Source organism: Lactuca virosa, chromosome 6 (assembly GCF_052849685.1).
Source record: "Lactuca virosa cultivar CGN04683 chromosome 6, Lactuca_virosa_CGN04683_v6, whole genome shotgun sequence".
Lineage (NCBI taxonomy): Eukaryota > Viridiplantae > Streptophyta > Magnoliopsida > Asterales > Asteraceae > Lactuca > Lactuca virosa.
This window is the reverse complement of record NC_136431.1, coordinates 164,181,106-164,192,639: the sequence shown is the minus strand read 5'-3', so window position 1 is coordinate 164,192,639 and position 11,534 is coordinate 164,181,106. Positions and strand designations below refer to the sequence as shown.

General features: G+C 29.2%; 1 protein-coding gene across 4 annotated transcripts; it reads right to left on the bottom strand.

Moving 5' to 3' along the window:
• Positions 1–1,634: 1,634 nt before the first annotated feature.
• LOC145119791 (transcription factor MYB3R-4-like) lies at positions 1,635–6,647 on the bottom strand. 4 transcript variants are annotated; one of them, XM_079055533.1, is made up of 13 exons: positions 6,440–6,647; positions 6,081–6,148; positions 5,700–5,867; positions 5,485–5,539; positions 5,106–5,163; positions 4,891–4,985; positions 4,553–4,656; positions 4,173–4,301; positions 2,843–4,040; positions 2,526–2,764; positions 2,325–2,433; positions 2,062–2,247; positions 1,635–1,977 (listed from the first exon to the last, which is right to left on the bottom strand). In XM_079055533.1, exons 3-13 carry the CDS (start codon positions 5,771–5,773, stop codon positions 1,945–1,947), a joined length of 2,280 nt encoding a protein of 759 aa, XP_078911659.1. In that variant the 5' UTR covers positions 5,774–5,867; positions 6,081–6,148; positions 6,440–6,647; the 3' UTR covers positions 1,635–1,944. The 4 variants fall into 4 exon arrangements, with proteins under 4 accessions (XP_078911659.1, XP_078911656.1, XP_078911657.1 ...); XM_079055530.1 differs by having other exon boundaries at positions 1,635–1,981; positions 6,440–6,644; XM_079055531.1 differs by lacking the exon at positions 6,081–6,148 and having other exon boundaries at positions 1,635–1,981; positions 6,440–6,644.
• Between the last annotated feature and the right edge of the window lie 4,887 nt (positions 6,648–11,534).

The following is an 11,534-nucleotide window of genomic DNA, read 5'->3' as shown; positions in this document are numbered from 1 at the left end:
TTCTTTTACCTAGTTTCTCCCTATAATTGTAATTGATGATCTTGGACAATGACAATTGACAAATAACTGGAATGGTGAATCTCATCTAATTGAAGGGTTAAACAACTTTCACCGACACATGTGCTTGTTTTAGGAGCAGCCCAAAAAAGATGCTTCTATAAAAAGATGCAAAGTGTTCTTGAGCGGACCATGCAAATACTCCTATAATATTAGGACGCGTCTTGTACATCTTTTTATCGTTTTTTGCATAACTTCCAAATTTTAACTCTAATTCACTTAATTCCTTGTGTTCGCTTCCTTTAGTACCTAGGTTCACTCCCAACTAACTAAATATCAAATCTTGTACTAGGATTGGAATTGTAGATTAGGTTCTCGTGATACACTACTTACGGTACTAATAGCACCTTACTTTCAACACTTGTTGCCATGACTTTCACAATATAATGCTACCATACCACATATAATTTACAATACACATACTCTTCTTAAAATTTCTAAGCGTTTCAAAAGTTTACATACCAAGTTCAGTGGTGTTACATGTATTGTCACCATATACAATAGTTTCAAATAATTCGGGTACTTTTATAGTTTGCAACCATAATTTTGTGAATTAAAGCAGAATGTCCACGAGTTGCGAGAGAATATGCTATTTAGGCACATGACACATTCATTATATTCTAGCTCGAGCTTAAAGTTCCACTTTTTGAAGGCTGATTAGGTTCCTCACTAATAGGGTGCCATGGGAGAGTTTGTTATTTTTCCATGTATGTTTTTAGACATTTACCATAGTGGTGAATATCCACTGCTGATACCCAATTATATATTGATTTCTATACGGAGTTGTGAACAAGATAACCAGACGTATGTCGAAAGGTGAAAGAAAAATATTGCAAATATAGACAATATTATAATAGAAATCCAAAAAGAAAATAAATTCTTACTAACAATAAAGAATGAAAAAAGAACTATATCACTTACAATCTCTAAATTATAGAAATACAATTAGTTAGCTACATGTAAATTCTAGATTTTCCATTAATTAGTTATAGAAATAGAGTTAATTAGCTAAATGTTAATTAGTTAATTTTTTTAGAAGATGTAACGTCTATTTCAATATTTAGCTATTGGTAAGGGTTATCACTAGTCAAAAGCTCTAAAAACATACATGGAAATCACCGCTACGGTAAAAGTCTTTATGACCTTAGGCACCATTTGGAAAAAGATATTTGCATTTTGCAACAATAATCAATCCTTCTTGATTGGCCTAGAAAACATTTTTAACCATCATTCAGACACGAAACAACCAACAACTGACGCCAAAAAATGTTTATAATAATAAAAAAAAAATCAAACTTTGTGTTCATACATGTTGGTGCCCAATGATTTGCATTGTTTAACAATCTTATTTGTTTTAATAACTAACAAACATAAACACAAAACCTTTATCTCACCGTTGTCTAACATTTTTGTTATGTCATATAACATAATTTTTAATAAAAAAAAATGAACACGAAACCTTTATCTCTTTGTTGTCTAACATTTTTGTCATGCCATATAAGATATTTTTCATTAAAAAAATGATTCAAAAGATCAATGTCCAAACACGAGATTTAAAACCACACTGGACTAGAACATAGAACAAAGAACAAAGAACGATGTCAATGTAATAAATACTGGAACTTCGTCTCACCCAATGTGCTCAAGGACATGCAAAGATAGATAAACAATAATTATATCACATTACATTACAACAAAGATTTGATAAAGTAATAATAAAATGGTAATAATATATAACATATATACTTATATATAACATGTATATAAACTTTTTCTTGAGTATGAAGTGAAGTCACCTACAACCCTTCAACAGATACGAAGATGAACTTGAACTTGAATTTGTCACATGTCTTGTAGTCTCGGCTCCTTTGACTCCTTTGACCGGACTTACACATTCACTAAAATCCAACACGCGTCTTTCTGTCTACAAAGGTTCCAAAATATAAATGCATAAGAAATATAGATAAATACACTATTTCACATAAGAAATATAGATAAACATACCAAGAGATTTGATGATTCTTGTTGAGTCTTTTCAGCATATCTTTTGTTTAGAATAGAATCAGGAGTTTCATCTCCTAAGACCTCTTGAGCAGTTGCATATGCAGTAGCAGTGTGCTCACTTAACTGTTTCATCAACCCAAGAGCATCATAGCTTCTTTCCCTTGGACTCACAAAGTAACCAATATCCTACAACATATGATTTTTCATTTTTAAACAACATTTTTATCCATTTAATAAATAAACAGGGTTAGATGTGAAATTACCTCAATTGTTATGTCTGTATCAACTCTTGGCCCAGGTAGAAAAGAAAACCAAGGGGATTTCCATGCAGAAGGAGATTCAAAGCTTCTCTTTAAAGGTGTTTCACTAAATCTACAAACAAAAAACAAAAAATATTACAAAAGACGTAAATGCCCTCCTCTCATCCTCTCTCTTATCATTGATAATATAGATTTTGAGCTTACATGTTAAAGTTTTCACCCCAAGTATCATTTGCTAAATTTTCAACAGCCAACTGTGATGATGATGATGATGTCATCACACTGCTTTGATCCAATAAAGATTTTGAGCTTCTTTTTTCCAAAAATTTACCATTTGACCCCTTGGGTGTATCCGATTTGTTGGTAAATTTATCAGGAGAAAAAAACGACAAATTATCCAAATTATGTTCTGTAAGAACCCCCGATGACTGAACCTGACATGTCTAAAAACAATAATCTCATTATTGATTATTCCAATATAAAAAAATTAAAAAATAAATAATCCAACCATAAATACTCACTTTCAATAAGGTCCCATCAACACCTTCTGGATTTAAATTCTCTTTATCTTCAACAAATGTTCCCAAATCTGGTTCCTTTTTTTCATCAAAAACAACTTCTAACCTAGAAAAATCTCTAGCCAAATTACAAAAGGATTCCCTCTCCACTTTCTTTTCACATCTTTTTTCAGACAAAGGCGAACACAAATCCCGATTTCGTTTCTTCAAAATCGACGGTGTGCCTGTAAAAGTCTTGGCGGCACTTTTCAGCACCGCCTCCGGACTGGCGGTTCGTGGCGACTCCCATAATCGGTACGGACTAAAACAATTCATCGATGACATCATCAACTTCCTGATTCCCAATGGACTGTATTCGTGTTGCATATCTCCACCATATTGTGCTAAATCACAGCTGAAAAACGGGATCTCTAAACTCGGAAATCGAGGTGGATCGTATGATAAAACTCCCGTTTCATTATCAATTTCACTTTTACAAGAATTTTTAGAATCATTTGTGTAATGGATTTCTTCTTCTTGTTTTTGTTCTTGTTCTTGTTCTTGTTCTTCAATTGGAGGAAAAGATTGTGGTTGAATTGGCATGTATACAGCAGACTGATAACATGAAGCTAACAACAAGTCGGAATAATATGATTGTGTGTTTAAATCAGTTTCATTGCTATTCGGATTTTCAGATTCATCTGCTGACATCAGCATAACATCTGCCACGTCATCAGCACTGATATTTTCGATTGGATATGGTAACACTGCTTCATGGTTTTGATCAAGATCTATACAGTTGATGAATTCTGATTGGTCGGTTGAATCTAGTGAAGGAATCGGAATAATCGGAATCATTTCCCAATCATGTGAGAAAGATTGGTCCATGATTAAGGAATCACGGGTCAAACTTGAAGTTGGATAAGAGTCAAAGTCATTGGGTTGACTAGAGTTTTCAGGTGGTTGACTTTCGTTTTGAGGATACATAACAATTGACATTTGGCTGCATTCTGAGATGTCTTCAGTTTCTTTTCGGATGCTTTCATCTCCACTGTGTTGTTGTTGTTGTTGTTGTGGCCATGATGTGGAAGCAGATGATTGGTTAGTTCGGGTGACAGGTGGCAATCCTTGGGAGGATTGTGGAAGCAAACCGGATGCTAAGTAGGAATCTAGTTTCTTTTTAACAGAACTGTTCCAATGATTCTTGATAGCATTATCCGATCTGAGAATCACATTAGGAATATAACTAACTTATTACCAAAGTGTTGTGTCTTTTTTCCATTAAAATCATAACCTTATACAAAATTACAAATTTGCCCTTGTTCATATCCAGGAAAAGTAAAACTAAGTGTACCTTCCAGGCAAGTATTTTGTCAACTCAGCCCACTTATTCCCATAAACTTGATGAGCATGAATCAATGCTATTTCCTCTTCTTGACTCCATGCCTCCTTGTTTATGTTAGGATTCAGATGATTATGCCACCTAAATCATAATAAATAAATAGGACATGATCAGGTCAACACAAGAACATTCTACAAGTTCATAATAGCTAAAAAAATCGCAAGATTTAAAAAAGAAATTTGTGGGTGTCTTTAAAAAAAAGTGATATGTTTATATTTTCCATTATTAGCTCCTCAACTCAAGTGTAACACCTGCAAATTTCTATTATTTATAATTTTATATTAAGGTGTAAATGGTTTTTCTTAAAAAGAATATTATAAAAGTAATCATACCTCTCACGACACTGCTTACCAATACGTCCAGGTAGGTGTTGTGCAATGGTGGACCATTTTTTAGCTCCATATTGCTCTACTAAACGAACTATTACTTCATCTTCCTGAGTACATTATAAAAAATTAAAAGAATTAGTAGTCTTTAATGGAAGATGATAGATATTACAACTTACATGTACAAATGATGTGGCAAAAAGTAGGATTAATCATCAAAAAGACAAATGTAATAGTATTTCATTATAACTGTAGTCAATTTGGCAAGTGGTTGTTTGTATGTTTATTCTTTTGGTATATATTAATATTATATATTATATTATATAACCAAAATTATGACTAACCTCTTTTGACCATGGACCTTTAACAAGCTCAGGGTTCAAAACTTTTTGCCACCGATGCAAGCACTGAACATCAGTTCGATCCTTGAAACACTCAGCTGAACATGTCATGATGTTAGGGGTAAAAAGGAGATTTGTATGAGTTTAAACACTAGTTAAGAAACTTATCCTAAATTGAGATGAACCATTAAAAAATAGGACACATGAAGAAAAAGTACCTATTTTTTTCCAGTTCTTGCCATTGAATTGCTGAACAGCTTTACATAGAATTTCATCCTAGAATTGAAGAAACATTCCATCAAGTTTAAGAATCCATCAAATATAATGTATGGAAACATAAAATGGGTGTGGTTGTGTGGAGAAAGATAGAGGAAAGAAAACAGATCTAGAGAAGCAGAATCAAAGAAACATGTGAGCATTTATGATTTACCTTGCCATAGGGTTCAAATTACCATTTGGGAGAAAAACAAGATTAGCAAAAAAGGAAAGACTATTAAGCTAAATTAAAGTTCAAATGGATCGATATAACCAACCCTAACTACATGCATAATGATATTACACAATTTACTCATATAGAAACCATAGGGTTCAAATTACCTCTTCAGCAGACCATTGCCCCTTTGTTGAACGTCTTGTAGGGCCACTAGTTCTCCTACAAAAAGTAGCATACTTTTATCAATTATACAAGGTGTAAAGGTGATGCTTTCAATCAAATCATATTATGACATTGATACATATATGTAATAAGGAATTCCTAGCTTAGTGTGCACATTAAGAGTAATAAATATCTGATAGTTTCACATTCAGCATACCCATTTAGAGATCGCATTTTTTGAAGTGGTTTGCTGAGGCCATCAGAAGAAGAACCCATCAAATCGCTTTCCATTGCTGATCTCCTTATTACATGCTTGCTTGTAAATCTCTATGTATTGTTCCCCCAAAAGCATTATCAGGTCTTAGTAATTGGGAGGAGAATCTACCTGCATAATAAAGTGTAGTAGAGAAAACAAATAAAACCCTAATCAGCATTTGAGAAGCATAAGATCACACAAAGAGAAAGGAAAGAAAAGTGAAACGGAAACTAAAGTGGAGGCTATTGTGTAAAAGAAGAAACTAAAGAAGAAACACTAATTCAGAAACAACAGAGTCCATGAGATCATATCTTTGCTAAAACTCGCTTTAATTAACCCTACCCCAGCTCTCCACAAACAAGCCTTTTAACCAGATTACTGTTAACCGATTACTGATAAACTTAATTTTCCTGCACATAGATCCGAATCCGATTAATTACAGTCATCTACAAATAACTAACAATAAGAGAAGCAGTTTGAAATATTAAAAGGAAAAAAAACCTAATAATCATCAAAAGAAAAACCCATGATTTCGAACGACGCCCGGTAAATAAAACACTGTGAGCTCAGTATGTCGATTCGTTAGTGTAAAGAGAGAAAATTTCATATTGAATCAAGCAATTTGATACTTCAAACTCTAAAAGATCATATTTTGAAGAGGTAAACGAGTTTCAAAAACGGAAAAGGAATTGATAACTTACAATAGCGTTTGAAGATCCAAGCACGAAATCAGAATGACAAAATAACACAATTACTGATAGATCTGCGATCAGACACACGCCGGCAGGGATGAGAGTGTTTCTTCGTAGAGAGAGAGAAAGAGAAGGGGAGGAGAGAGAATAAACGGTCTCCTAGAAATTCAAAAAACTAGAGAGGGCAAAGAAACAGTTCAAAATAGCATGTGTTAAAGGTCGAGCATTTTCGAAGTGTTCGATTTTAGCAACGTATCTAAAGACTTTGTTTTTATTTCGATAAAGTATAGTTATTTCTTTTTTAAAAGTTAAATAGTAGTTGATGATTATTTTATTTTTAAGTTTGTGATTTATGATTAATGTAATTGATAAATGTTTGTTTGTTGGAAAAAATATAAAAAAAAATTCTTGGCCTCAATTTAGTTTTTTTTAATATTTTTTTTATTCAATTAAATCCAAAAAACTCGTAATAGTATTCAATTTTACCATTTTACCCAGTTAACAAATTTGTAAAAAAATTTGAAATCTGAGCCAAAAATGTAATTTTTAAAAGTTGGATGACTTATTCGTCATCCAACTTTTAAAAATTACATTTTTGGCTCAGATTTCAAATTTTTTACAAATTTGGTTCAAAATTAACATTTTTGGTCCTGATTTTAAATTTTATTACAAATTTGGTCCCAATTTTACCCTTTTAGCCTAAATTTCAAAATTTTATTATGAATTCATCCTAACTTTAGTTTTTTTACAACATTTTTTCTCAAAAAAAAAATCTGAATATATTTTTTCTTTATAAAATTATATTTATATAAAAAAGAACATATTTTCACATAAAAATCTTATATTTTCTGTATAAAATCTTTTTTATATACGAAATACCTATTTATAAAAATAGGTATTTATTAAGTACATAAATATATACAAATCCATTTTCTTAAAAAAAATATACACAAACACGTATTTTACAAGAAAAAATATATACAAACATCTATACAAACATGCTTTTATAAAAAGAAATATACAAACACGTATTTTGTAAAAATATATTCAAATACGTTTATATTCAAAATGTATACAAACACGTATTTTATAAACATATATTCAAACATGTTTTCATAAACAAATGTATACAAATATGTTTTTATAAAAAAAACATGTTTTTGATAAAAAAAAATATCATTTGAGAAGTAAATTATTGACAGTTAAATTATCCTTTTAAATGTATACTTTAAATAATAGTTATATAAGAATTAATAACATAAAATAATAACTCATATTCAAAATTCAAAAGGAATTTTGATCACTGATAAAAAAATGTGCGTTTTCAAAGCAAATTAGATTTCACTGTTGGGGGTTTATCTTTTCATTACTTTTGTGTCAAAGTTGGGTGTCCAATCATACATGTTACCAAATAGAAATAATACCGAAAGAAACTATTCACACTCATCGTTTGTCGTAAGTAAAAGGCTTGTGTGTGTGTGTGCGCGTATATATATATATATATATATATATATATATATATATATATATATATATATATATATATATATATATATATATATATGTTCAAATGTTTCTAACAACTATTGTGTTCTTGTATGGACCAATGAGAATTCAGGAAATAATAAAATAAATAAATAAATAAATAAGGGTGATTTAGTAATTTGATAAATAACTTCCACAAATACTTCCTATAATCATGTTGATTACATTGACTTTTAACCTAATTTCTCCCATTTTTATCTACAACCATTCTTTTTCCCTCACCCCATTCTTGTTTGTGTGTGTGTGTGTGCGAGAACATGTTCTTCATCATCGACAAACACTTTTGCATCTGTCGTCATCATCATCATCATCCTATCTTGCCGCTTCTCCTCCTCCTTCTCCACCGTCGGGAAATCAATTTTAAAACCCTATCAGTAAGACCAACCCCTTCACCAGTTTGTCATCGTCAATCATGGAACCCCTAGCCCTTTTAATGTTTGTTGTTTTGAATATGAAAGACACCTGCATTTGTGTTAGATAGCCGCAAGAAAAAAAAATCAACAACCTTTCCCATTTATTCGAACCCATTACCAGGTAAGTATGGTGTGTGATTTATGAATCTTGAATATTTAATTGATTTTAAATTGGTTCGACTAACTGTTCTTGTGTATTTTATGTTTTTGCTAATCAATTCTTAATATTTCTTCTTTCATTATTAATTCTTTTCTTTTCACCTTTTCATTATTTAATGTGTTAATTTTTGGCGATGAATTTGGTTTATATTTTTATGGATTGTATTTTGTAGCATAATATTGCAGGAATATTTGGTTTTTGAATTATTTTAAAGATGGTTAATGTATATATGCATAGCTCCAGCCTGGAATGGACCACTTATTTGTGTAAAAGTTGAATTTTAGGTAATTTTATAAAACAATTTTGATATGGGTTTCCTCGACTACTTTTTATTGATTTTGATTACGATTTTAATGTGCATTTATCTCCGACTCGGATTCAAGTTTCCAACGAGTTCAACAGGTGTAATTTTTCTTTATCATACTCCATTTGCTGGTTCTTTTTTATTTGATTTTCAAGCATCTCTCTTCACAAGGTTTCTAATGATTGTTTAAGAATGTTTGTTAAAACTTTTAGAATATGTACTTTGGTTACAGAGAAAAAGTAATGGGAAATTGTATGATGCTATTTTGGTTTTTAGTCAAATAGTTATGCTTAAGTGGATGGTAATATTTTTTTAAGGTACCCACTATTACTATGAAGAAACAAGAAAATGAGAACTTTTTTTTGGTTTACTATTTTTTTTTGAATCTCTTAAAGGTTTAAATTTGTATATATGCTAAGTGATTTGAGGATTAAATTCTATTAGAATAAATTACAATTCATTAAGGTCTACTATATTCTATCAGAATTTATAGTTTTTATTCTTTTAGAATGCACTGAATTTATTATCATTTAAAAGTTGATTTTGTTTTTTTTTGTGGATTTAGGTTTTGAAGAGGTTGTCATTGATGTGGAAAAAGAAAAAATATGGAGAACGAGAGTATATTCTAGTAGAATGTATTCTATGTATTCTGACAGAATGTATAAATTGATAGGAATTGCAAGTAACATGTTTTTAACCATTCTTAGTTTTTGTTGCATTTGTGATAGGAATGGTCGGAAGAATGACTCGAATACCTGATAAGAATGACTTGAAGAATGAGTCAAAGATTGATCACACGCACAATTTAAGAATGTTCTTATTTTTTAAGAATTACACTTGTATTTATTCATTAATTATATATTTAAGAATGTTGATTTTTGATGATATTCTTTTAGAATATGTATAAATATATTAAAATGTATAAGACTATTAGTATGTAAGAATATGTATGAATTTGTATTTAAGTTCGAATGTATATGAAAATATTAAAATGTTGTTATTCTTCAACTGGGAGTTCTAGAATTCTGTTATTCTTCATTAATATTCTAATAGAATAAAATTCTGAAAGAACATCATTCTAACAAAAAACATTCTGACGGAATAAAATCGATTATGTTTACAAATTTTGTTTAGAATTAAATTGAATTAATTTAAAAAATTCAGATTTTTAAAATTAGGAGAATTTATTATCCCTAACAATCCGAAAATTTCCTTTTTTAAATATAGTTAATTGTCCAAAATACCCTTATGATGAAATTTGTGTGATTATATGATACATGTTACCCTATTGTAATATCATAGACTCTCAGATCATGACCATTGATTTTATTCCATCTGGTGGTCCAGATCTGTGCATTCTTGTACACAATAGTTAGTAAAAACAAAATAACCTAAGCCTATACACACATACACGCACACACACGTTTACTATGAAATAGGTGTTTGTATACATTTTTTTATAAATATGTGTTTGTATACAAATATATTTATAATAAAATAAGTGTTTGTATAGATTTTTTTTGTAAAATATGTGTTTGTATATATATTTTTTATAAAAACGATTTTGTATATATTTATGTACTTAATAAATACCTATTTTTAAAAATAGTTATTTCATATACAAAAAAGTTTTTTTTTTAATTGTATAGAAAATATAAGATTTTTATGTGAAAATATGTTTTATTTGTATAAATATGACTTTTTTTTAAGAAAAAACATATTCAAAATTTTTTTTTGAGAAAAAAATTGTATAAAAACTAAAGTTAGGATGAATTCATAACAAAATTCTGAAATCTAGGCCAAAAGAGTAAATTTTTGACCAAAATCGTAATAAATTTTAAAATTTGGACCAAAAATGTAAATTTTAGACCAAATTTGTAATAAAATTTAAAACCTAAACCAAAAGTATAATTGTTGAAAGTTGGATGACCTGTTCACCGGTAAAAGGGTTAACTTGAATACGATTACAGGTTTTTAGGATTTAATTGAATAAAAAATAAATATAATGACTAAATCGATTATAAGGCCAATATGTAAGAATTTTTTTTTATAGTTTTCCCTTGTTTGTTTGATAAAACAAAACTTAATGACAAGAACTTATATTTCGTTGTTTTCCCTTGTTTGTTTGATAAAACAAAACTTAATGACAAGAACTTATATTTCGTTGTTAAATTAAAGATATTTCTGTATCGAATATATAGATTTTGAATTACTTGATATAAAATTTTGCAGAAATCCGTTCCAAATTTTTTTACTTTAATATAAAAACTATAAATCTATTCATTATATATTTACGATATATTATGATAAAAGTTTTTTCAACAAAAAAAGGCTAAATTACAAATTTCGATCATATAATATAGTCAAATTGGTGGTTATGTTAATTCTTATTTACTCTTAATCTCTCAAGTTTTGGTGTAATTTACTTATTTACTTATTTATTATTATTATATTTATTTATTTAGTTATATAATTTACAAAACTTTTAATTTTTTGATATTTTATTTGAATATACTATTTTATTTACTTGGAAATGATTTATATACATGTTTTGTTTGAATACATATATTAAGATTAGATATAGAAATGTTTGAGAGTAAGATATATAAATATATTTTTATTTGAAGTTTATGTTATTGTTATTTATTAAAAAAAAGTTAAATTGAACATTTAGTTCATTTA